Below are 27,387 nucleotides of genomic sequence, written 5' to 3'. Positions count from 1 at the left end.
CCTGGGTCTCCTGCATTGCAGGAGGTTTCTTTACCTTCTGAGCCACAAGGGAAGCCTGGGAAAAACTGTATGGTATACCAAAAAAGAAAGAAAGAAACAAAGCTGGCCAACTATCAGAAAATCACAACAAAACCATCTCTAAAGTAACAAATGTTACAAACCACAAGTACATAAGCAGAACCAGTGAAAATCAGAGCACCCTGGTATGTATGAATGGTAGGTTATAACAAAAGTGGATGAGTTTTATTGTTTGCTTCAAAGCAGAGCAATCTAAAATCTAAAAATTAAATATATAAGGCATTTTTTGGTAAACAATCTGTTTCATGTTTGAAAACAAAGTAGTTGCAGAATATGGGATCAGAACCAGAGAAGGAAGAGAACCAGTTCCAAGCCAGGCAAGGACATCTGACAAAACAAACACAGGAGGTGCTACAAAGCAGCAAAAAGCCACATAAAAGCCGGCCCGATCCTACAGAAGCAGGCTTTCAGAGTATTCTTGAGGAGGTGACCCATTTGTGAGGTTGTTCAACATCCTGTTCCATAAAACAAGGCCTCATAAGTAGCTGAAAATATGTCAGGTGGCAGGGGAGCCTTTCTGATTTTTGGTCCTAAAGCCCTACAGTGGGCAGAGTATTCCTCCTAAAGCCTGGGTGGCATTTTAAGGATCTGGTGCAAAGATACTTCTTTTTAAAAGTTTCATACTAATCCTGAAAGCACCCTTCCTTACACCCAAGCCACCTTCAAGATTTTCTCTCCCACTCTAGTTCCTCAGAGGTCATAAAAATCAGTGACTAGTGGAGATGATTGCACAACCTTGTGAATATATTAAAAACCATTGAACTGTATACACTTCACAGGGTTGAGATTTATGTTATATGGACAATACCTCAAAATAACTTTTAAACTGTTTAAAAAATTAGAGACAAACACAGAATTACCACAGGACCCAGCAATTTCACTTCTGGGTATATACCCCAAAGAATGAAAAGCAGGGTCTCAGGACTTCTTCCATGGTGATCCAGTGGCTAAGACTCTGTGCTCCCAATACAGGGGGCTCAGGTTCAATCCCTAGTTGGGAAACTAGATCTCATATGCCACAACTAAGAGTTTACATGCTGCAACAAAGACAGAAGATCCTACGTGCCACAACTAAGACCTGAAACAGCCAAATAAAAAAATAAAAATAAATATTAAAATAAATAAATAAAAGCAGGGTCTCAGAAAAATACCTGCACACCCATTTCACAGCACTATTATTCACAGCAGTCAAAAGGTGGTAGCAACCCAAGTATCCATTGACAGATGAATAGATAAACAGAATGTGGTTTATACATATAGCAGAATATTATTCAGCTCTTAAAAAGAATGAAATTCAGATACACGATACAACAATGGATGAACCTTGGGGACATCATGCTAAGTGAAATAAGCCAATCACTAAGGGATAAATATTGTATGATTCTACTTATATGAGGAGGTATCTAGAATAGGCAAAAGTACAGAGACAGAAAGTAGAATATTAGTTACCAGGGACATGGGGGAGGGGATAATGGGGAGTTACTTAATGATACAGAATTTCTGCCTGAGATGATGAAAAGTTCTAGAAATAATAATGGTGATGGTTACACAATACTGTGAATGCATTTAATGTCACTTAATTGTACACTTAAAATGGTTAAAATGCCAAAGTTTATGTTATGTATATTTTACTACAATAAAAACCAATTAAAAAATCAGGGCCTTCACATCTAAGAATTCATACTTGATATCTGCTTCAAGGTAATAAGGCACTACAAAAAGGACTTCAGAGAGCAAACACCCTTTTTATATTACAAATTTGAGGCTGAAACATTTTAATTGCATTAGTCAGGTTTCAACCCATTAGGTAGTTAAGATTTAATGCTTATACATTTAACCTTGTCATTTGGAAGAAGAATCAAAAACAGAACAGCACAGATAAATATCTCTGCTTTCCACTCTATTAAACAGCCTGCAACTGTAAGATCCCTCACGACCAGCATTGTCTTATGGAGTTTTCTGCAGTGGCAGGAATGTTCAGTATCTGTGCTGTCCAATACTGGAGTTACTAGCTGCTAGTGCAACTGGGGAGTTGAATTATTTATTTTACTGAATTGTAACTAATTTACATATTCACACATAGCAACTGGCTACCATAATTGGTCAGCACAGAGTCTAAAATCCCAAACTTAAAAACATACAGCACACCACCCAACTCTCCTGTCTTGCCAAAAGCCAAATGCAGTTTCCATAGTTCCAGAAAGTCAGATGACCTTCTCCTGAGCTCTGGGCCAATTTGTGGAGTGAAGCATCTAGCAAAGGGTGTCAAAGAGGGGTACGTGGCAAAAAATAAGAGTGTCCCTCTCTTCTCTCATGTCCTCTTTGGAAAGATGATAACTGCACAAAGTGGGCAGAGAGAACTCAGCAAGAACAATGAAAAATAGGACCAAGGATGAGAGTCTGACATACAGGAAGGGGAAAAGGAATGTCATTAGCTGTATTGGCTCCTGAATACACAACTGTATACTTTAAGAATTTCAGTGTGTAAATTAAGCTCTGAGTGGCACAAACAGCAGTAACATTCCTGTGCAGAAGCTGGACAGCACAGCTAAGAGGGGCCCCCAGGGACTATTTGCCGAGTGCCTGGCAGTGCTGTCCTGCTGGCCATGGGCACCTAAGTGCAAGTGACAGTGGTAGTCATTCCCATGCACACAGAGATTGTCTCCAGTCCTCTAGCTGTAATTGTTTGCTCATTTATAGCTTCACGGTCCAGTTTTATACTTTTTTTTTTAATTTAAATTTATTTATTTTAATTGGAGGCTAATTGCTTTACAATATTGTATTGGTTCTGCCACACATCAACATGAATCCGCCACGGGTGTACACGTGTTCCCCATCCTGAACCCCCTCCCACCTCCCTCCCCGTACCATCCCTCTGGGTCATCCCAGTGTACCAGCCCCAAGCATCCTGTATCCTGCATCGAACCTGGGCTGGTGATTCATTTCTTATATGATATTATACACGTTTCCATGATATTCCCCCAAATCATCCCACTCTCTCCCTCTCCCACAGAGTCCAAAAGACTATTCTATACATCTGTGTCTCTTTTGCTGTCTCGCATACAGGGTTATCATTACCATCTTTATAAATTCCATACATATGCGTTAGTATACTGTATTGGTGTTTTTCTTTCTGGCTTACTTCACTCTGTATAATAGGCTCCAGTTTCATCCACCTCATCAGAACTGATTCAAATGTATTCTTTTTAATGGCTGAGTAATACTCCATTGTGTATACGTACCACAGCTTTCTTATCCATTCATCTGCTGATGGACATCTAGGTTGCTTCCATGTCCTGGGTATTATAAACAGTGCTGCAATGAACACTGGGGTACATGTGTGTCTTTCAATTCTGGTTTCCTTGGTGTGTATGCCCAGCAATGGGATTGCCGGGTCATAAGGCAGTTCTATTTCCAGTTTTTAAAGGAATCTCCACACTGTTCTCCACAGTGTCTGTACTAGTTTGCATTCCCACTAAGAGTGTAAGAGGGTTCCCTTTTCTCCACACCCTCTCCAGCATTTATTGCTTGTAGACTTTTGGATCACAGCCATTCTGACTGGCGTGAAATGGTACCTCATTGTAGTTTTGATTTGCATTTCTCTGATAATGAGTGATGTTGAGCATCTTTTCATGTGTTTGTTAGCCATCTGTATGTCTTCCTTGGAGAAATGTCTATTTAGTTCTTTGGCCCATTTTTTGATTGGGTTGTTTATTTTTCTGGAATTGAGCTGCAAGAGTTGCTTGTATATTTTTGAGATTAGTTCTTTGTCAGTTGCTTCCTTTGCTATTATTTTCTCCCATTCTGAAGGCTGTCTTTTCACCTTACTCATAGTTTCCTTTGTTGTGCAGAAGCTTTTAATTTTAATTAGGTCCCATTTGTTTATTTTTGCTTTTATTTCCAATATTCTGGGAGATGGGTCATAGAGGATCCTGCTGTGATTTATGTCGGAGAGTGTTTTGCCTATGTTCTCCTCTAAGAGTTTTATAGTTTCTGGTCTTACGTTTAGATCCTTAATCCATTTTGAGTTTATTTTTGTGTATGGTGTTAGAAAGTGTTCTACTAGTTTTCAGTGCTAAACTTGGATTATAAGTAAATTAGAGAAAGCACAGCTCAGTAGGTCACTAGGTCCTTGAAAGGCAATACCAGTATTTATCATTATCAATATACTTATATTATATACAACATATATATATATATATACACACACACACAAAATACATTGTGTGTATATATATAATAATAAATATATATTTTTATATATAATTTTATATTTTATATAATAATATATAAAATAAATACAACGTATATATACAAGGTATATATACACAATATATATGCTGTATACAACGTATATATACATGTTGTATACAATGTATATATGTTGTGTGTATATATATACACACAATATATGTATGTTGCATAATATACAACATATATTATATACAAACATATAATTTTTATGTTCATAGACATGTTGTACTCAATGCACAGATGATGACAATGATACCCATGACCTCAAGGAGCATAGCTACATGCAAGACACCACACTAAGCACTTTGCATTCATTACCTCATATAATCCTCCTGTCAACTCTGTGAGGAATTTGCTACTATATTCATAAGAAGTTGTGTCTGGAAGAGACCATGAAACTAACCCACAGCCCCACAGCAAGTTAGTGGCCACACTAGTACCTGATCAGAAGAAGGTAAGTGATAAACTCATCAAAATTTTTTAAAAATTTTATTGTGGTAGGAATACTTAACATGATACTTACACTCTTAAAAAAGTTCAATGTGTACAATACGGTTGAACAGCAAATCTCTAGAACTTATTAATTTTATTTAACTGAAACTTTATACCCACTGATGAGTAACTCTCCATTTCCCCTCAGCCCCTGGCAACCACTATTACATTCTTTGATGCTATGAATTTGACTCTTCTGGGTACCCTCATGAGGTGGAAACATGCAGTATTTGTCTTTCTGTAACTGGCTTATTTCACTTATCATAATGTTCTCAAGGTGTTGTCTCTGCAGGTGCCCAGACCTGGATTCTGAGGAGGGGACTCCAAGCGATCAGGCTCTTAACCTCCTTGGTCCAAGATGACAAGGAACAAAGAGGGAGCAAGGTTTAAGTCCTAGAGGGACAGGGCTCAGCAGGAATGCAGGCACCTGAGTTTCTCTGCAATTTGAATACAGCAGGCAGAGCAGTTGAAGGCCAGGGGGTCCCCAGCACCAGCCCTGCTCAGCCTGTCCCAGGAGCGTTTACCCTGAGACAGTAGTTTTCTCAGAAGACCAACTCCCTCAGGATCTGAGTGCTGACCAGCCAAGGCTCAGTCAGTGACACAGGTTTTCCCACAAGGGCCGGGAAAGTCCTCTGCCATGTGGCTGGCAAGCTCCTCATGCACACGCCACACCCGATGGTCAAAGTCACGGCAGCCAGGCCCGCTACAAACACCCCAGCGCCTGGAAACAGAAGCCTGAGGCCTTGAAACCTGAGCACCTTCCTGCAGCCAGGTGCATGCCCAGCCAAGGAGAGCATCACAAACAAGCATAGGAAGTGGCCCCTCATGTCCAGATGCTCCCGAAGGAGCCACAACCCTGTCTGCCTTTGTCTCACACTTGTCCCACCTTCCAGATCAGGCTCGCCAGCCCCAGGACTGCTGCGCCCACCCTGCCATGTCCAGGGGCATCGCAAAATCACTTTCACTCTGCCTCCGCCATCCTCAGCAATCCCAGCCTGAAGCTTCCACGGCAGGTTTCAGTCTACACACGTGACATCCCCTGGGGTCAAGGATGCCCGGCTTACCTTGAAAGGTCTTCCTCCCGCAGGCAAGAAGCTGCAGCGTGCTGCTACACGAGCCAAGTCCAGGGAGAAGGAAAACCCAAGTCTCTGTGCAAGGTCCAAGTTCACCCTCCCCATAAGGCGGCCTGTGGGACTGTACGGCCCTCTCTCATTTACATACACGCTGAAGTCATTTCCAACCAAGGCCCTCAGGAGTTGAGGCCCATATCCCCTTCTAGGGCACTGCTCACTTAAAGAGTAACTACCTTGGGAGAGAAGAGTGTGCAGAAGTTAGAAACAAGGCTCTCTGCTCTGGTCCTATTTTTGTTTGGGAGAAAACCCACCTTGAGCCAGAGATGGGATTGTAAGCATAGGCTCTCATCTACACCTTTAGCTTTGCTCAGTTCTCTGCTGAAAACTGCCCTTAGTAATTTCTTACTCTCCAAGGAGCACTTATTGTACTGGCTACTCTGAGATTTGTCTCACGAAAAAGTGTACAGTTTGGCCAAGACAGAGGCATGTAAACACATATTTATAATGTAATAATGATCAGCTCAATAAATTTGTATCAGAGCAAAGGAGGACACACTGCCTGGGGGAGGCAGCTGTGTATGTGCCCCAACGTCCGCTCCAAATGACTGCAACGAAAAAGACCGGCAAGAGCAGGCACTGACAAAGATGGACAAGAACTGGGGCTCTCACGCCCTCCTGGTGGGGATACAGAACGGCAGGCAGAGTAACAGCCCCCTAGAGGAGCCCACGTTCCAAGCCCTGGACCCATGAAAATGTCACCTTCTGTGACAAAAAAGCCTCTGCAGATGTGATTAAGGTAAGGATCTTGAGATGGGGAGACTATGCAGGATTTTCCAGCTGGGCCCCACGTAATCACAAGGGAGGTAGGAAAGCTAGAGTGAGAGAGAGGACACATCACAATGGTAGCAGAAATTGGAGAGAAAAGGAGACTGGAAGATGCTATGCTATTAGCCCTGGCGATGGAGGAAGGGGCACAACCCAAGGGGTGCAGGCAGCCTCCAGCAGCTGGAGAGGGCAAGGAAATGGATTCTCCCCCTAGAGCCTCCAGAAAGACTTTGCTGACACCTTGACTTTAGCACTTCTGATGTCCAGAATTATAAGATAATAAATTCACATTGCTATAAGCCACTAAATTTGTGGTAACTGGTTATAACAGCAATAGGGAACTACTTCCAACTGTTTGGAAAACAGTTTGGCGCTATCAGCAAAAGCTGAACATATGCTTACCTTCTGACCCAGTAATTCAACTCCTAGTAATGCACACAACAGAAATGCACATGTATGGGCACCAAGAGATATGTGCAAGCATGCTCATAGCAGTTTTATTCACAATAGAAAACTGGAAATAACTGTCTATCAGCAAGAGAATGGATAAAACAAATTGTAGTATGTATAGTCAGATAATCTAATACTACCCAGAAATAAAAAGAAATGAACCACTGATATCTGCAACATCATGGGTGACTCTTATAGACATAATTCTGAAAGGAAAAAAAACAGGCACATAAAAAAACTAAATACTTGATTAAGAAGTTCTGGAGATGGATGGTGGTGATGGTTGTACAATAATGTGAATGTACTTGCTGCTACTTAATTGTACATTAAAAATGGCTAAAATGATAAATTTTATGTGATGTATATTTTGCTGTAATATTAATGTACATACTATAAGAATCTATTTATATAAACCTCAAAAACAAGTAAAACTAACCTATAGTGAAAAGAGGTGAGAACAATGGCCACCTTTAGGGAGTTCTGTCTAGGAGGAGGCCCAGGGGAGCCATCTGGGTACTTGAAATATTTAGTTTCTTGATCTGGGTGTTGGTTACATGGATGTACATGTAAACACTCATCAGACTGTGTGCTTAAGATCTGTGCACTTTACTTTCCAAATGCCAACCCCAAGTTTATTTCCACGTGATCTTATTTACCTGAATTAGTGTTATCAACACCATAACGGAAATGGAAGAGAAAAGAAAAACCCACCCAAAGTGTGTGTGGTCGGGAAAGGCTTCAGGGATGAGGTGAGATGTGAGCCAAGCGTGAGCATGGGCAGTGAGGCACATGTGGGTGCAGAGAGTGCTGGAGACAACCAGCTGGGGGCAATCACTGACCAGAGAAGGATGCTGGAGCGGTAAGCAGGAGCCCTGTTCCAACACAACCAACCTGGGAAGCCACCAACTAACCTGGGAAACCCCAGCAGAAGTTTAGACTGTGCTTAGGCTAGGCTGATGTCACAGAAGGTCACACAAAAGTGCAACACGATGGATACACGGCAGGAGGGTGATGTGAACAGGGACCCCTGAGGTTCCTGTGATAATGGCTGTGCCCTAAATGACAGGGTCTTACCTAGGCATTGGCAATAGGGATGGGGTCATGAGAGATGGACACAGAACCCCCTGCCTTGGTTGTAATGGGAGGAGAAGGGAAGCCTGGTAAGTCTGCTGGTTAATAAGCCCACATGGCTGGTGATCCTGCTAATCAGAGTGGGCAAGACCAGACTACCTTTTCCCCAGCCTTCTAGGCTGGCAGTGGAGGACCACAGCATGTCAGAGTTGGAAAGCATTAGTCAGATGACCTAAAGTACCAGTGCACTCACAAGTAACCAAGTTCTTCTCCCAGGCCAGCACATGATGCCACAGTTGTGAGGAGCAAGCTGGATGAGAGAGCTGAGGCTCGCCTACTTTAGTGAGCATGTCCTAGAGAAGGGAGAACTGATTCCTTCCTCATGGCTCCCCTCACCACCCTCACCTTCCACAATGGGCTTCTCCTGTGATCTCAGTCCCTGCCAACATCCTCCTGGAAAAGTTCTCCCCATAGCCCATTCATATTCTGCAAAGCTCAATATTTCATCTCATGATCTGATGATGCCTTAGAAGTCAATCTGGCTTCTCCTCCAACCAAGCTGTGTAACCAAAACTGAAGCAGGGACAAAGAGGGCAACCCAGGGCTCCCAGGAGCCAGAAATAAATCTTGCCTGGTAGATCTATCATGGCACTGCAGACAAGATGTGAACCACAAGAGCTTAAATGCCAGTTCTGGTCTTGGTGGCCTGTGCACATCTGAGAGGACCTGAATAACAAGTACTAAATACCAGAGCTTGTAGAGAAGAAACCAGTAAGAGATGGGACAAATTAGGAGTTTGGCATTAACATACACATAATACTATATATAAAATAGATAATCAGCAAGGACCTACTGTATAGCACACGGAACTCTATTCACATTCTGCAATAATCTATATGGGAAAAGAATCTGAAAAAGAATGGATATATGTATAGGTGTAACTGAATCACTTTACTGTACACCTGAAACTAAATTAACCATACTCCAAAATAAAATAAAAATAAAATAAAATAAAAATTAAATTAAAGAAAAAAAAGAATAGATGGGTTTGAAGGAATTTGTTTGAGCCCAAAACACACTCCTCATTTCTGATCCAACCTGGCAAGGTCAGTAAACATCTAGTTAACTGCAGAGTCCAATTCAGGAGCTGTTACCACATATGGCTATTAACATTATTTTAAATCAGATACAAACAAAAAGTCAGTTCCTCACTGCTCAATAGCCACAAGTAGCAAGTGGCTACCATTTGGAACACCTGGAGAACAGAAAGTTCTACTGGACAGCACTGTGTATAGTATCTCCTGCTTGAATTGGCCTGATCATAAGAGATACTAACTCTGAAATCTTTATGCACCACTACAGGGCATCTTTATACACCTTTAAAAAGGGGGCAAGAATCCTTTTCATTTTTAGCTAATAAAAGTAAAATTATGTACCACACAGGACATTCAACACTCTTTAGTAGAAAGGTACTGGGTCTTCTTGGGTCTCTGAACCAAAACTGAGAGAAAGTAAAAGACAAGTAATAAAAATGGAAGCTGGGGGAAAAAAAGAAATATAAGCTGATTAGGGTAGAGTGAAACAGTTCATTTCACTCCCTTGACTGTTTTGCGGTAAAAAGAGTTACTCTCACCCCAGAAGATTAAGGATACACAGAAATTGCGGTTAGTAGCTCAATCGTGTCCGTCCGACTCTCTGTGACTGCATGGACTATAGCCCGCCAGGCTCCTCTGTCCATGGGATTCTCCAGGCAAGAAAATTGGAGTGGGTTGCCATGCCCTCCTCCATACGCAGAAATTAATGGACCATTAATAAGAAGCAATTATTCTTTAGAAATAATTCATGACTGCCTAAAACAAAATCAAGTGAAGTGGAAACTGCCTCTTGAGAACCTATATGCAGGTCAGGAAGCAACAGTTAGAACTGGACATGGAACAACAGACTGGTTCCAAATAGGAAAAGGAGTATGTCACCCTGCTTATTTAACTTATATGCAGAGTACATCATGAGAAATGCTGGGCTGGATGAAGCACAAGCTGGAATCAAGATGGCCGGGAGAAATATCAATAACCTCAGATATGCAGATGACACCACCCATAAGGTGAAAGTGAAAGGCAGAAAGTGAAGAGGAACTAAAAAGCCTCTTGATGAAAGTGAAAGAGGAGAGTGAAAAAGTTGGCTTAAAGCTCAACATTCAGAAAACGAAGATCATGGCATCTGGTCCCATCACTTCCCGCCTGGCAAATAGATGGGGAAACAGTGGAAACAGTGTCAGACTTTATTTTTCTGGGCTCCAAAATCACTGCAGATGGTGACTGCAGCCATGAAATTAAAAGATGCTTACTCCTTGGAAGAAAAGTTATGACCAACCTAGATGGCATATTCAAAAGCAGAGACATTACTTTGCCAACAAAGGTCCGTCTAGTCAAGGCTATGGTTTTTCCAGTAGTCATGTATGGATGTGACAGTTGGACTGTGAAGAAAGCTGAGTGCTGAAAAATTGATGCTTTTGAACTGTGGTGTTGGAGAAGACTCTTGAGAGTCCCTTGGACTGCAAGGAGATCCAACCAGTCCATTCCGAAGGAGATCAGTCCTGGGTGTTCTTTGGAAGGAATGATGCTAAAGCTGAAACTCCAGTACTTTGGCCACCTCATGCGAAGAGTTGACTCATTGGAAAAGACTCTGATGCTGGGAGGGATTGGGGGCAGGAGGAGAAGGGGACGACAGAGGATGAGATGGCTGGATGGCATCACCGACTTGATGGACATGAGTTTGAGTGAACTCCAGGAGTTGGTGACAGACAGGGAGGCCTGGCGTGCTGCAATTCATGGGGTCACTAAGAGTCGGACATGACTAAGTGACTGAACTGAACTGAACTGAGGAGGGGGGAAAAAAAGAGCAGGAACATGTTTCGCAGTAAGAAAACTGCAATTAGAATCAGAAATATTTTAAAGAGGGCTTTTTGTCTGAGGATATAACTAAATCTACTTCAATAATATTGGTTACCTAACTAAAGAAAATGAACAAAGTTTTGTTCATAACAGATATCTACATGAGCAAAAATTACCCGCATGCAAAGAAAGCTTCCACTGAAGGCTGTTATAATATTTCACCACAAACTGTCACCCCTGACTGGTGCTCAAGAGAACCGAACACACAATTAACAAGGTAGAGAAGTGCAAACTCTCATAAGAGGAGACGCTGCCCCCCTGCACAAGGACATTTGCCTCTCTAGTCAGTGGAATACTGAAAGCACAGGCCTAGGTGCTAAGGGAAGAGAATATAGCACAATCTTGTGTGTGTGTGTGTGTGTGTGTGTGTGTAGTGGGAGGTGTTTTTAAAAATAAGCACAGCAGGAGAATCCTGTTTCACGCAGTTTATGATTCAGATGGTTATTTCCAGTTATGGGTACGTATTAAAGTGTTGTTTCGAAACAAAGACACATAGTACTACTTAATAAAGGACTTTTGGTGTCTGGTGAAAAATTCAAGCTATAGGGGCATTTCCTGCTCTGTATTTATTAATTTCAGGTATTCCTTTATGTCCTCCTCTCTCCTTCCTTCTGCTTATACAAAATATAGCAAAAATGCATATGAAAAGTGGGAGAGAAAGAGAAAAAAACAAGGGCAGGGATAAGAAAATGCATTTAATAGATCTACCATAGAAGTTGGTGTTGCACACTGGCTGACCTGCTAAACCAACAGTTAACTCGGTACCAAAGGCAAAGACAGATCAATTGCTCAGGATGGGGACAACTTGGTCTGGGCAGGGACTTGTCCTGCAGGCCCTGAAAGCGAGTGTGGGTTACCTGGCCCTGCCCAGTATGTTCCCCTAGAGCTAGTGCCAGCTTCCTCACATCATCAAACCTGGGATACAGGAGGTGGCTTGGCCCTTGCATTCCCTGAAACTGTTCAATTACGTGGTCTCCACAGTTAGGGGGTGTGTCCTGTCAGTCAACAAGAACTTGGTGATCATAATCAGAGAGTGGCTTCTGTGAACAGGAGCTAGGAAGGCACAATGTTAGCCTTGGGGGAACGGCCAGACCTGGCCTCACAGAGCCCACCCTGAAGAGGGGGCTCCCCACTGGACCTGACACTGAATGCGTAGTGTGCGCGCTAATACCGCTCTCCTCCCACTGTTCCATCAATATTATACAATGCTTTTCCATGATGACAGCCCAACATTTACCAGGAAGCCAAGCCTACTCCCTTTCCACACGTTGTGAATAATCCAAGACAATAATCCGTATCAGGACCTTGGCACCTGCCCACAATGGGGAAAGCAAAAGCAGCCTCTCCCCTTGGGAGCCTGAGGGTCCAGGCAGGTTTTGCCTTATTGCAGGGGAGGACATTTTATCAAAGCATCTTTTCATTTCCACACAAGAGAGCTACAATAGGCAGAATACTGCAGCATACATCCTGTTCTACACGCGACACTCAATGCCATGGTGCCCTATGTGACCAACAAAACTTTCTGCCATGAGGAATGTGTTTTAGATCACCATGTCCAATATGTGAGCCACTAGCCACAGTGACTACTGAGCACCTGAACTGTTGACTAGTCCACGTAGAGATGAGCTGGAAGTGTCAAGTCTTCCACTGGTTTTGGAACACTTGGTGCAAAGGACAAAATGTGAGATATTTCATTAATAATTCTTTATATTGATTACATGTTGAAATGACAATATTTTGGATATACTGAGTTAGTTAAAGCTAGCATTCTATTTGTATTAGCTAGCACCAACTTATACTCAGTAGTTTTCTTTAAATTGTTCTTTAAATTGAATATTTTTTTCATATTTTACTTGATGCTGAAAATATTCATGAAATTAGTTTGATGTATTAGTTGTACTTTTACAACACAAGGAAAGAATCCACAGGACTATTAATCTAAAACTGAGAAGATAAGTTTGTCCACATGTAATCTAAATCATCTTGTGTATCACACCCTTTGGGAAATGCTGCTGCTGCTGCTAAGTCGCTTCAGTCGTGTCTGACTCTGTGCGACCCCAGAGACGGCAGCCCACCAGGCTCCCCGTCCCTGGGATTCTCCAGGCAAGAACACTGGAGTGGGTTGCCATTTCCTTCTCCAATGCATGAAAGTGAAAAGTGAAAGTGTAGTCACTCAGTCGTGTCCAACTCTTAGTGACCCCATGGACTGCAGCCCACCAGGCTCCTCCGTCCATGGGATTTTCCAGGTAAGAGTACTGGAGTGGGGTGCCATTGCCTTCTCTGTGGGAAATGCTAGTCCAGGGCAAAACTACTCAGAGTGTGGCCTGTGGACAGATGCCAGACTCCTTATGGTTCATTATTGTACAGAGTAATGATATAAATTGAGAGCACATATTTAGAAACATTTGTAGCTATTTGACAAAGCAATCTGATACCCATTGATATCCTGGAATCTGGCAAACAAGAAATTCTGTTAAATGAAACTTCTCTCCCTCTAAGCATTTTTGTTGATACAATTTTTGCTGTAGTTCTAAGAAATGAAGATCATCAACTTTATACAGAAAAGTAACTGTGTACTATAAAAAAGGCACACAAAATCTTCATAAAATGTGTATCAACAGTACTAAGCTACATCTTGAGTAGGGTACAGAAAATGTGGGAGGCATGGCCCATGCACAAAAGGAGTTTGTTATAATCTATCTGGAATAGAACAGAGGCATGGAGATTAAAAATACTTAACTCTAGAGTCAAACACATTTGAGTTTGAGCCCTGGCTTGCCACTTAATGTGTGACCTTGACCAACTTATTTAAACCTTTTTTTTTTTTTTTTTGCTGAGCCTTGTGGCTTGCAGGATCTTAGTTCCATGACTAGGGATCAAGCCCAGGCCCTGGCAGTGAATGCACCAAGTCAAGGAATTCCCTTACTTAACATCTCAATTTCAAGGTACTCACGTGTTACAGTAGAGAACCTCTAGAAAGGGAGATTCCTCCTCTTCCAGTAGGTGCTTATCACACATCACCTCAAGAGGTGGAGTATATTTCCCATCCCCTTGAATCTGGGCTGGCTCTGTGACTTGCTTTGACCACCAAATGCAGCAGAAAGGGCATTCTAGGACCTTCAAATCTGCGCCATAAGAAAACTGGCAACTTGTGGTTCCCCACTCTTGAAACACAGCTGCCAAATCATACCACCTGCCCTGTGAGTGCTTACTGTGCTGAGCACATTATGAGTTCTATCCTATTAAATCCTCCCAACAAAGCCCACCAGACTACTGACCAGCATCCACCAGAAAACTCCATCTCTCATCTACCTGATTCAGCCTTGAAAATCCTTCTGTTGTGTAAGTCAATTAGTACAGCTAATACAGAAGGCAAAACGTCACTGTGGAGAAGAGTATGGAGAGTCCTTAAAAAACTAGGAATGAATTCTTGCTGAGCTACCAGGGAAGCCCAAAACTACCATATGACCCAACAATCCTATTGCTGGGCATACACCCTGAGGAAACCGTAACTGAAAGAGACACATGTACCCCAATGTTCACTGCAGCACTATTTACAATAGCCAGGACATGAAAGCAACCTAGATGTCCATCGACAGATGAACGGATAAAGAAGCTGTGGTACATATACACAATGGAATATTACTCAGCCATAAAAAGAATGCATTTGAATCAGTTCTAATGAGGTGGATGAACCTAGAGCTTGTTATACAGAGTGGCATCATAAAAAGGAAAATAAATATTGTATATTAACGCATATATATGGAATCTAGAAAGATGGTGCTGATGAACCTATATGGGCAGCAATGGAGATGCAGACGCAGTGAACAGACTTGTAGCACAGTGGGGGAAGGAGAGGGTGGGCGAATTGAGAGAGTAGCATGGAAACATATATATTAACATATATAAAATAGATAGCCAATAGGAATTTGCTGTATGATGTAGGGAGCTCAACCTGGTACTCTGTGACAACCTAGAGGGGTGGGAGGGAGGTTCCAGAGGGAGGAGACATATGTATACCTATGGCTGATTCATGTTGATATATGGGAGAAATGAACACAATGTTGTAAAGGAATTATCCTTCAATTAAAAATAAATAATTTTTCAAAAAGAAGATAAAATGTTCTTTCAAAAAATGAACCACTTTAGAAGATGGGGCATTTGGATGAGAAGAAAACATTCTTTAATTTTGGAGAGGAAAGAGGGTTAGAGACAGAAATGACAGACTTTGACCAGTTGTGTCACCAGGCTCAGGATATCAAAAAATAAACAGTTAATAGTCAGACAGGCTTTCAGGAGTTTGCCCTGAAGGTTCTGCCAAGTCCAAGTCCATCAGTGCCATCACTCAACAAAGCCAGAACAGAAGCCCCAGACCAAATGCAACTTTGTCTCTCTGTCTCCTGACCTAGAGGAGTGGGAATGTCTTTCTCGAGACCAAAGGGACTCATGATGTTAGAACACGTGCACAAGCTCAACTCGTTCCTCTTAGGTTCAAACAATTTTAGTATTAGAGTGGTCAAGAATGGTTGTAGGGAATTCCCTGTGGGTCCAGTGGTTAGGGCTCTGTGATTTCATTACTGAGGGGTTCAATCCCTGGCTGGGGAACTAAGATCCCACAAGCTACGCGGCTGGACAATTAAAAAAAAAAAGTTTCATATGCAACTTTGAGAGAGGATGAAGAACTCTGAATTTCTTGGGGCCGGACTCTCAACCTTTCCAACTTGGTCCCACCCTACTGTGGTCCCCAGGGGAGTCTCTCCTGAACTTCCAGTTTGCACCCTTCCATTCGCCTAATCTGGGTGGGAGGTGAGCAGGGACAGTTCAGTTCAGTCGCTCAGTTGTGTCCAACTCTTTGCAACCCCATGGACTGCAGCACACCAGGCTTCCCTGTCCATCACCAACTCCCGGAGCTTACTCAAACTCGTCCACTGAGTCAGTGATGCCAACCAACCATCTCATCCTCTGTCATCCCCTTCTCCTCCTGCCTTCAATCTTTCCCAGCCTCGGAGTCTTTTCTAGTGAGTCGGTTCTTCACATCAGGTGGCCAAAGTATTGGAGTTTCAGCTTCAACATCAGTCCTTCCAATGAATATTCAGGACTAATTTCCTTTAGTATGGACTGGTTGGATCTCCTTGATGTCCAAGGGACTCTCACCTCAAAGCAATTCCCTCCTGACCAGGGAACCACGGGCAAATGAATTCAACTTAGGAAACAGTATTTACCTGCAGAAAGCACTGTAAAGTTCAACATGTTCTGTAATTCCACTATTTCAATCTCCTCCACCGACACACTTCTTTAATCCAACTTGTGAGTATTTACTCAACCCAGTGGAGCGTCGAACATCAGCTACAGACCTACTGTGTGCAAAAACTTTGAGGATGAGTAGGATGACCATCCAGCCACTCTCTGCACCAGGTGGCACTGTGAGAGGCACCTGTAACCTGGACCCAGGCCTTACTCTCAAGCTGATCATCTAATTGAATGGACACTGAATGACCAGCTCGAGCATTTACTGTGTCAAGCATTGCTTTACAGCTACTAATTCCTTCATCTTCAAAGCAGTGCTTCTATTCCTTCCCCCCACCATGGTGTTCTTACACCCATTTTAAAGGTGAGAAAACTGAAGCTCAACAATGTCTCTGCAGGTAAGAAAGCAGGAAGAGGAGATATGGCATTCACACCCAGGCAGTCAGGCCTCTGTTTACAGTGGGCACCCAACGAACATCTGCCAATAGGAGCTGGAAGGTTAATGTCATCACATGGGCGGAACAAGAAGAGTGCTTTCCTCCAGGTGCTACAGGCACAAAAAGATCAAGTTCCTTAATTCAGACTGAGAGGGGCCTAGAGGAAGTGAATGCCAATGGGAAAAGTGAAGAAGGGCGCATTTCAGACTGAGGGGAGCAGAGGACCTGTGTGACACCAAGGCAGTCTGACAGACTCCGGTGACAGTCTGCTGCCTCTCCCTGCCTTCTAAAGGTACTAAGCAGACTCAAGCAACAGGTGCTTGCACCTCATTCCTTATACCATGCACATAACAAAAGCACTAAAGAGAACAGTACTCTGGTCATTTCCATCCTGGGGTGTAGGTAAAGGGAAAGAAAGAAAGCATCACTGAGGGATAATAGGGAAAAATGCACAGGATTTCAATATCAGAAGAACCTGTTGCTAGAGGAAACAACCAGAAAGGTTTTCCCATGAGACCTTCTACACCAGCTCCCAGGAAAACCACTTGCCGGCCCATATCCCCCCACTATGAAATTGTCTGAGAGCCTAAACATCTCCGGAATTTGTCTTTTCTGGCCCTCAAAGCACTCAGCACAAACTTAGGAACAATGGTTGATCCTCAAGAAATGCAGGTTGAATCTCATCAGGAACAGGTCCCAAATGATAAAGTCTTGGATGGCCAAGAATAATCACTATCAGGATGGATAATCATAAAACCTCAATCATCAAGACTTCTCTGAGGATGACATTATTTTTCAAAGCACCTAGCCTCACAAAACCTGCTTTAAAAGAGCAAACCCTTGTACTACCTGACACCTAAATTGAATACTTCAATTTTTCCACACCAACCCTAATGTACATGGAAGTTTATTAAATATTTTATCTTTTAAAAAATCTTTTGTTTGGGGTCGCACCAGGTGGCTTGCAGGATCTTAGTTCCCTGACCAGGGATCAAACTCCTCCCCTCTGCAATGGAAGGACTCCCCTCTGGACTGCCTGGGAAGTCCCTGAAATATTTTAAACCTTCACAGAACATGTCTTTCAGTATTTCCGATGTCAAATGAAGAAATACAGCTTTAAGCTATTTTTTACAATAAAAGTTTTCAACTAGAACTTAATAAGACTAGTACCCTTATTTGCGGTTGTTGTTTAGTCGCGAGGTCGTGTCCGAATCTTTGCGACCCCATGGACTGTAGCCCGCCAGGCTCCTCTGTCCATGGGCTTTCTCTTATTAAGTGCCTTCAAATAAAATAAAATACCACAGATGAATTTCAGGCCCAACCATACAGCTCCACCTTGACTCTACAACATCAAAACTACCTACTTATTTAAACTCTCGACCGAATTAAAAGATGAATTTTAACAACCTTCCTTTCCCAATGTTTTGTTCTATTAGGTTCCCCTCCCCCAACCTGGTTCTAACGGCTGGGTAGGTTTTGGGTTCTTCCCTAGCAGATGCGACCGAGTTTCTCAAGCAAAAAAGACGAAAACAGAAGTATGTATTTATAGTATTTATATCACAGTCCTGTGATAATTGTTAAATTCTGCCTTTCAAAATATGCATGATGAAAAACGCAAACCGGGAAAAAATTTAAGCCATCCCCTCCTTTTCTAAACGATACAAATGAAGGCCCAATTAAAAAAAAAAATACCACTTCTCCCATGAAAATCTTGTTTTAAGTGATTCAAGAACATTTCCCTTGATTTCCTTCCCTTCCTTGGTATACCTTACATAAAATACGCAGATCCTCACGATGTGATAAATCTCCAAATCCTCTACTTAAGATCTGTGCGTTTTTGTGGGAAGCATGCTATACTGCGGTAAAAACATGTCTTAAAAATAGCTCCCATTAACTTAAAAAAAAAAAAAAAGGTGTTGTCAGGAAAAACACGAAATCGGTTTCCACGTTGCTTACACCCCCGCACTACCTGCAACCACTTTACAGAACGTTAAAAGACCTGAGACTAGCTTATCGAAATTCCGTCAAATGTCCTCAAAATCTCTGCCCGCTTCGCTCGTTTGTGGGCAGCCAAAATCGGGGACCGTGCCTCCTCAGCTCCCAGCAGCTGCAGCCCCGAGGGCCAGGGGCTCATCCGCCGCGCGGCCCCGCCAGACCCCGGGGCAGTGTACCCGCGGCCTCCGCGGGCACGAGCGGGCGGCAGGGGAACCCGGCTAGGGGCTCGCACCTGGCCGCTCCGCCAGTGGGCGACGCGCGGGTTCGGCCCCCCAGGGACGCCGCGAAGCACAGAGCTGGGCTGCCGCTCGCGCTCGACGCCCGAGACGCAGAGTGGGCGGGCGCGCAGGCTCCGGCGACCCCCGGCGCCGGCTCGGCCAACCCCGGTGCCCCCCATGCCGGCTGCTCCAGGAGACTGGGCCAGACACTCGGGGCCCCTAGGGCATCAAGCATGGCCTCTGCCTCCACCCCTCACACCAAGCACACCTGCCACCCGCCCTGATCCACCCCCCATTGGCACCCACTCACTCAGGTCACCCGAGAGGGAGTGTCCCCCTGTCACCGGCGCCGTGAGGGGCGCGGCCCTGGGACCCCGCGCCTAGACGACTCCCGGCACAGGTGAGGATGTTAGCCCCGCTCCGTGCCCCGCCTCCCACACCCGGCGCGGCCCGCCCCGCCCCCCTCAGGGGCCTGAGGCGCCCACGCGCTCGCCTCAGCCCGAGAGCCCCCTACCTGAAGGCCGGTGGTTGGGCGGTGAGGTCCTCACCGCGCCCGGTTCGGCCATCTTCCCAGGAAGCGGAGGGGCCCGCGTAGCCCCCTCCGTCCCGGCTGTCGCCGCGTAGCCGACACCGTGCTCCATCGGGATGCCGGGGCTGCACAGGCGCACTGCCCCTGCCGCCGCGCTGTGGAACCCGCGCGCGTCCCCCCCACGACGTGCACGTGTGATGTGCGCACCGGTTCTCAAGCTGCGCATGCGTACCGCGTCCACACGCGAGGTGCACACGGGTCCTCACGCAGCAGGCGCGTACCTCATGCACTTAGCAATATGCACACCCACTCTCACGCATCACGCCTACACGGCATGCACATGCAATGTGCACACTAGTTCTCACAGAGCTCCCACACACCGCGTGCACGTTCGAGGAGTACACTGGTCTTCACAGCGCGAAAGAACACACTGCATGGACACCGTTCCCCATACAGTGCTTACACACAGCAGGCAGTGAACACATCCCAGTGTAAACACACATCCTCACACAGTGCATACACTCAGTGTCATACACAGGGAATGCAGTTTCTCGCAGCATGCACTCACATCCTTACTCAGCTTGCAAACACAGTGCACACACACCTGCCCACCCAGCATGCACACGTTCTCACACACCGTGCATTCAAATCCTCACATGGCTCGCATTAAGTTCACACACACTAGGCAACCACATACTTAGAGCTGCAGCTCTGGCAACAGGTCCTAGTAGGGCCTCGGGCAGGTGCCACTTGGGCCCGTGCCATGTGTGCAGACGTCTCCCTGGTCCAAGCACAGGCGCGCAGGGCCGGCAGGAGCTAGGTCCTCCCTCACTGCAGTCAGACATGCATCCACCCAGAGCAGACTCCGGGACGCCAGCTGGGTGAACCTTCAAGCAAGAGCAGGGGTATGTAGTCTGCCTTCCAACTGTGCCCCTGCTCCCTGGCTGACTCCACTTGAGGACTACTCAATGGTTCCTTCCTTACTGGAGCACAAATAATGCACACAGGTACCTACAGTGTCTGCCTGCAATGCAGGAGGACCCAGGTTCGATCCTTGGGAAGATCCTCTGGAGTAGGGAATGGCAACCCACTCCAGTATTCTTGCCTGGAGAATCCCAAGGACAGAGGAGCCTGGCGGGCTACAGTAGTCTGTGGGGTCGCAGAGTTGGAAACGACTGAGCGACTAAGAAAAACTACCACTACTAGAGGAATCTCTATAAGGAGAACATCTCTGCTGCAGCGTTCTCTGCTGGATGGTGACCAGCCCCCAGGTTTTAACTTACACCCCTCAGGGAAAAATGAATGATTTAAAAAAGAGGAACAGAGCTGAATGCGGATTGGGGCGTGGGTGGAATGGGGGGGTATGTGATGATGATGGAAACGTTCTACAATAACATTATGGTGATGGTTGACTCTTAAATGTACAAAAAAAAACACTGTACATTTTAAATGGGTGAACTTTATGGTGTGTAAATTATACACAACACACACACACACACACACACACAACCCTGACAAGTTGAAGCCCTCAGTAACTTATAGCTGGGTTCTTAGTGAAAAGCTTAGAAAGAGTCCCTTTGTTGGCACAAAAATGTGATGAATATTTTCCTGACACTCCCAAAGGTGTGCTGGGTGTAGGTGTGCTGGGTGTAGGGTGCAACTATGGTGAGATAGCCAGGAGTTTAGACACAAATGGGGAGGAAAATGGGCAAGCTGGGGCTGGTCCCTTGGCTGTAATGAAAAGTGTTCCTAACCCAATAAGATTAAAACAATTAGGGCACCGGAGCTGTTTTATTTTCTTCTTACAGTGGAAGGAAGGAGTCTTAACCATTGGACCACCAGGGAATTCCTTGAACATCTTGAAATCTGTTAAACCACCTAGTATGTTAGTCTAATGCAGCAGTTCTGTTTTTTTTTTTTTTTTTGCCTGAGCCCCTTTACATCAGGGGTTGGCAAACTACAGCCCATGGGCCAAATGTAGCCCACTTTTACTTTTAATAAAGTTTTACTGGAATATAGCCACTGTCATTTGTTTACATCTTATCTCAGGCTGCTTTTGTGAAACACCCACAGAGCTGCTTAGTTGTAACACAGATCATAGAGCCTACAAAACTTAAAAATATTTTGGTCCTTCAGTAAAACCTAATTCCTACTTTACACCTACAATTAAGAATCCCAAAGAACTTCACTATCTGCTGATGCTGGTAGATATTTTCCAAAACTTTTTACCTGAACGCGCCCGTGTTAATATTTCAACACTCAGTTTTCTTTGAAGTAGTAAGTTCACTTGGGGGGATATTTATGTTAGAAAATTTTTAGATTTGTTCCTTTTAACAATAAACCTAAATTTTAACATAAATAACATCTTTATTGTCCAGCTTAACTGAAAATTGAGTCTCATATCTGCTTTTGTATTCAATGTATTACAGTAGGTTGTTAAAACACATGAAGAAAATCTAGCCTCTACACCCTTGGAAAAGAGAGAAATAGTTTAATGCTTTCCAGGTTAAGTATGTTCTTGATACTACATCCAATCTTGACAAATGGTAACTTCAAGTTAGTTGCAATGTACAATCTGACACTGAATTGAGTCATTTCTTAGGCAGGTTGATAAGGAGTCTAGGGGTCCTCAAGGAGAGAGGGGTCTGGAATTCTCAAGGAGGAAGAAAGGACAAAATTTTTTTTTCTTTCTCCACATTCCTTAGGATTATATAACAATAATGTATCCTGCCTAAGGACAGTCTTTGGATTAAACCTTCTGTTATCTTAAAATGTAAATTATGGGAGTAGACCTGGTCTTTACAAGGATGTATCCGGCACCCCACTCCAGTACTCCTGCCTGGAAAAATCCCATGGATGGAGGAGCCTGGTAGGCTGCAATCCATGGGGTCGCTGAGGGTAGGACATGACTGAGCGACTTCACTTTTACGCATTGGAGGAGGAAATGGCAACCCATTCCAGTGTTCTTGCCTGGAGAATCTCAGGGACGGGGGAGCCTGGTGGGCTGCCGTCTATGGGGTCAAACAGAGTCGGACACGACTGAAGTGACTTAACAGTAGCAACATCCTGCCTGAGGACAGTGTTATCGTAAAATGTAAATTATGGGAGTAGGTCTGAGGACCTACTCCTCGAGACATTCTTTGGATTATATAACTTCATTGCTAACACTAGCAAGCGGGTACTCTTTCTGCCCCCTTCTGATGCCTATGTCAGAAGCTTTCTCTATCTCCTTTATACTTTAATAAAACTTTATTACACAAAAGCTCCGAGCGATCAAGCCTCGTCTCTGGCCCCGGATTGAATTCTTCTCCTCCGGGGGCCAAGAATCCCGGTGTCTTCGCGTGATTCAACAATCTTTCAGAATCAGTGATCTTTTCATACTAGCACACTAAAATGCAACAATCATTTAGAAAATACTGCTCGACTCTGCTACAATCTTCAAATGTCAACACATGTCAGTCTATGGTATTAAAGTCACATCCATTACTACCACCACCGACCTCTTCACTGTGAAGCTGTCAAGCTAATGGTGGCAGTTATCAATTTTCCCCAACTCTTTCACTTAAAACTCAAATTTTATCACCTGCAAAAAATGCTGTGTTTTCCTTGGAGTGACATTTCGAGAAAATGCTGATCACAAACCCAAGTTTCAATAATCAGTTTGTTAGTTGTTCAAGTAAAAATGGTATTCCATGAAAAATGATGGCTGGTTCAGTTTGCAACTCAATAATCACACTGTTTTTCCCTGAGACAACTGTGTAGAAGAGATGTGTAGAAGACTGCCACACTAAAAGAGTTAGATTCTTCGGTTATATAACCACTCTTGACAGTGTCGTATAGCTGTCTCATACTTCCTTTGGAAGCTTTTTTCTTTAAGAATATAGCATACTTGTAGCTCGCACTTTAAAAGATGCTTGAGATACATTTTAAAGAAACAAATCCCTGTATAGATTTGTTAACAAGATTAATCATTTTACTGCATGTCAGAGACACTGTAAAATTTGCTTTTTAAAAGAAATTGTTATCGAATTTGCAAAAAGCCAACTAATTCTATACCTGACAGTCTGGTGGATCAAATCAGCAATGAGACCTTACTCAGATTTTGTCATTTTTTGATCTTCCATTATCAGGTTGTGAACCAAATAAAGCTTGGATTGCAATATAAAAGACTAGCTAGATCAGTCTTATGGACTCTGTGGGAGAGGGAGAGGGTGGGGAGATTTGGGAGAATAGCATTGAAACATGTATAATATCATGTATGAAACGAGTCGCCAGTCCAGGTTCGATGCACGGTACTGGATGCTTGGGGCTGGTGCACTGGGACGACCCAGAGGGAGGGTAGGGGAGGGAGGAGGGTTCAGGATGGGGAACGCGGGTATACCTGTGGCGGATTCATTTCGATATTTGGCAAAACTAATACAATTATGTAAAGTTTAAAAATAAAAAAAAAAGATAATGTATAGATTTCCCTCATACATCACAATTTTTTTTAAATCAAAATTTTAAGAATGATCATGAATAGTTTAGTTTGAAACATCATAGTTTAAAAACAATTTCATACGATGTTGAAAGTTATTTCATATTTTATTTCTAATTGCAATAGTTTGCATCTGACTCCAGACAATGGAAATCATAATTCCAAACAATGGGAAAAGAAACCTCCAAATCAGTACTAATTACCTGTCATGAATCTACACTAAGACTGATTTAAGACTTAAGAATGAAATATGACCAGAGCTATCAACATTACTAAACTTTCTCTAAAGAAATATAGATGGGGAACACATGTATACCTGTGGCGGATTCATTTTGATATTTGGCAAAACTAATACAATTATGTAAAGTTTAAAAATAAAATAAAATTAAAAAAAATAAATATAGAGCAAGTTAGTATTTTGCAAAATATCTTTAGGCAATTTAGAAAATCCCATCTGTTAGTCTTATGCTGAATTAAATGAGGGTGGTAGCAATTAAATACGGTATTGACATAAATATACAAACATATTCTACACACTTTTTATTATAGGAACCAAAGACTGCAAGTGAAAAAAATGATAAATTGAGAATATAAAAGGCATGCATATTGTATCTTATACAGTCCTAGGTATCAAGTGAATAGTAGTGGACACTGCTCTAAGTGCATCACATATGAATACCTATTATTAATCCTCCCAATAATGCTGATTCTGCAGGTACTGTTCTCTCTCATCTTACAGGGGGAGGGCCCTGAAGCTCAGACAAGGTGGAGAAAGTGTGCGTGGTCACGGGCAGGTAAAGGGCAGAGTGGGGGCTGGGGCACAGGCTGCCTGACCCGAGTCCACGCTCTTCACTTATCACAAGGCCTCCTAAGCACAAGGCGGCTGTGGAGGAAGAGAAGATACAGTCCAACACACTCTCCAAATTCCTAAGAGTGTTTTATCACACTTACTAGTAAGACGTAATTCAGATTTTCTTTTCTAAATTTTCTGAAAAATGCAAAAATGCTACTTTAAGGCAAATAAATACAAAGTTGTATGCAAAAGTTCATGGGAGTCCAAACTGTATAAACGAAACTTCCCCTTAGTAATAAGCAGGATAGAGATCTAAACATCTCATACCGGAACAAATCTTTTTAATCTTTATGATTGTCAGGGAACATAAAGAACTTACTTTTTATTTCACTGTCAAGCCACACAACACTGGATGTTGTTAAATCTGTATGCAATAAAGTATAAATCCAGCTAGATATTTTATTTGAAACATGCTTTTATCTATTTGATTACTCACTTGCTCTGAAGTCAGTATTGACAACAGTTTGCATTTATTAAAGTTGTTATGCAACATCCTATATATTTACACAAGAGATTAAGTTAAACTAAGTCATTATGAGTTTTATAAGCAACAACTATGTTTATGGGCTTCCCTGGTGGCTCAGAGGTTAAAGCGTCTGCCTCCAATGCGGGAAACCGGAGTTCGATCCCTGGGTTGGGAAGATCCCCTGGAGAAGGAAATGGCAACCCACTCCAGTATTCTTGCCTGAAGAATCCCATGGATGGAGGAGCTTGGTAGGCTAGTCCACTGGGTCGCAAGGAGTCGGACACGACTGAGTGACTTCACTTTCATGTTTATAGCCACAATTCCATGGATGTGGTGAGTAAACCAATGGCCACTTCCTTAATAAAATACAAGAATTTTCATCATGCATAGTTTACAGGCTCCTTAAGAGGTGGTCTCTTTGAGAAGCTGGATGTTCAAGAAAGATTCAACAGTCAAACAATTAATTCTTGGCAAATCTCTTTTTTTACACAAACATTTGGTTTGGTTATTTAACCACCTTAGTAATACAACTTATTTATACTCTAACTGGAATAAACATTGTATAAAAACACAAGCCTGTCAAACTCAATAGTGGTAACTATTACACCCTCTTTGCAGTAAGAATCATTATTCTTAGATTTCAAACACTTTATTTTCTTTCAGGGCACACCTTATAGCACTGTATTATAGGAATCAAACAGCGTAACAAAATTTTTTTTTTTCTTAACGACCACTTCCATTCCAAATTCATGTGAAATATAATCAAATAGCGTAAAAAATTTTTTTTTTTCTTAACGACCACTTCCATTCCAAATTCATGTGAAATATAATCAAATTAATTTTTACATTAAAGACAAGCAAGTAAAATAATTCCTCCAAGTAGTGTTGCATATGAACTACAAGTTTACCCCAACTATTTTAATCATCGTGATTTGAGATCTTCTAGAGTGCAACAGCACCAGATGGGACTGTTACTACCTCAACAAGAAAAAAGTCACTTGCAAACACAAGAATTAGTGTCATATTTGTAATTTGAAAAGAATCTTTAGACAAACCATTTGTTAAGGGAAGTAGAAAAACCAATGTTGGAGTTGTACCACCCCTACCATGAACTATAGCACAGATGCAGGGTCAAAACATTCTTGGTAAAATAATGTGGAGGAAAGATCTACATAGGGCACACATTTAGCAAAGCACTTTTATGTACAGAAGCCTAAATATCTTAGGAGGTTTAGATTACTCCTTACGTCATTACTTTGTGATGACGACGATCACAAAGCCAAATTTTTCAAAGCTGTTTCCTTAAAAGTGTTAAAAGCTACAAGGACTTCTTTCATATGATTTCTATGTAGGTCTAGGTCCTGCCCTTAATTTCATCTTACTAGAAGTGATAATAGAAAACTAAGTAACACAGGGTAAATCTAAATTGCCAATAAAATACAAGCAAAAACACCTGTACACATAATAAAATACATCCTAAACACAAAATAAGGGTTTAATATTCTCTACAGCACAATACTGACTTTTATGTTTCTCCCTTGTATGCAGCTCTTCCATTCAGAAACTGTAGACCATCTTTTCATTTCATTGTTATGCCTTCCTCTTTTCCCAGCTTAGAGATACTTTCCAAAAGGCTTAATTTGTACAAGAAGTTATGAAATTAAATTTTCATTTACACATAAGTGTTTATAAAGCACTCAAAATCCCAGTTTACATACATATGACTTCTGAAAATAAAACTTTTTGAACATAATCTTTTTGTTTTGCAAAAATATTCTACATAGCATGTGATCAGTCTTTTGTTGTTTGGGAAATCATCCGTGAACAGTAAGTTAGAAAAAAAAAGTTGATAAGTATATCAATGTCTCCGATGTTAAGATAACTGGGTGCCACCTAGTGTTTGACTTCTGCAACTACTAACTCTACAAATTCAAAATTGCTATTAAAACCCAGGTTCTAAAAACTGCACTT

General features: G+C 42.7%; 1 protein-coding gene across 9 annotated transcripts in view; it reads right to left on the bottom strand.

Moving 5' to 3' along the window:
- MAP7D2 (MAP7 domain containing 2) overlaps nt 1-19,841 on the bottom strand; it is a 101,915-nt gene extending 82,074 nt beyond the window's left edge. For 2 of the 9 annotated variants that reach the window (XM_061407971.1, XM_061407970.1), the window contains exon 1: nt 19,606-19,838. In XM_061407971.1, coding sequence (XP_061263955.1) covers nt 19,606-19,732 — 127 coding nt within the window. In that variant the 5' untranslated portion in view covers nt 19,733-19,838. Of the gene's footprint in view, nt 1-19,401; nt 19,526-19,605 lie in introns of those variants that run through there. The other 7 variants (XM_061407965.1, XM_061407967.1, XM_061407968.1 and 4 more) reach the window with 7 other exon arrangements.
- Nucleotides 19,842-27,387: the final 7,546 nt, after the last annotated feature.

This window comes from Bos javanicus, chromosome X (assembly GCF_032452875.1).
Source record: "Bos javanicus breed banteng chromosome X, ARS-OSU_banteng_1.0, whole genome shotgun sequence".
Lineage (NCBI taxonomy): Eukaryota > Metazoa > Chordata > Mammalia > Artiodactyla > Bovidae > Bos > Bos javanicus.
This window is presented reverse-complemented; position numbering and strand designations above follow the sequence as displayed.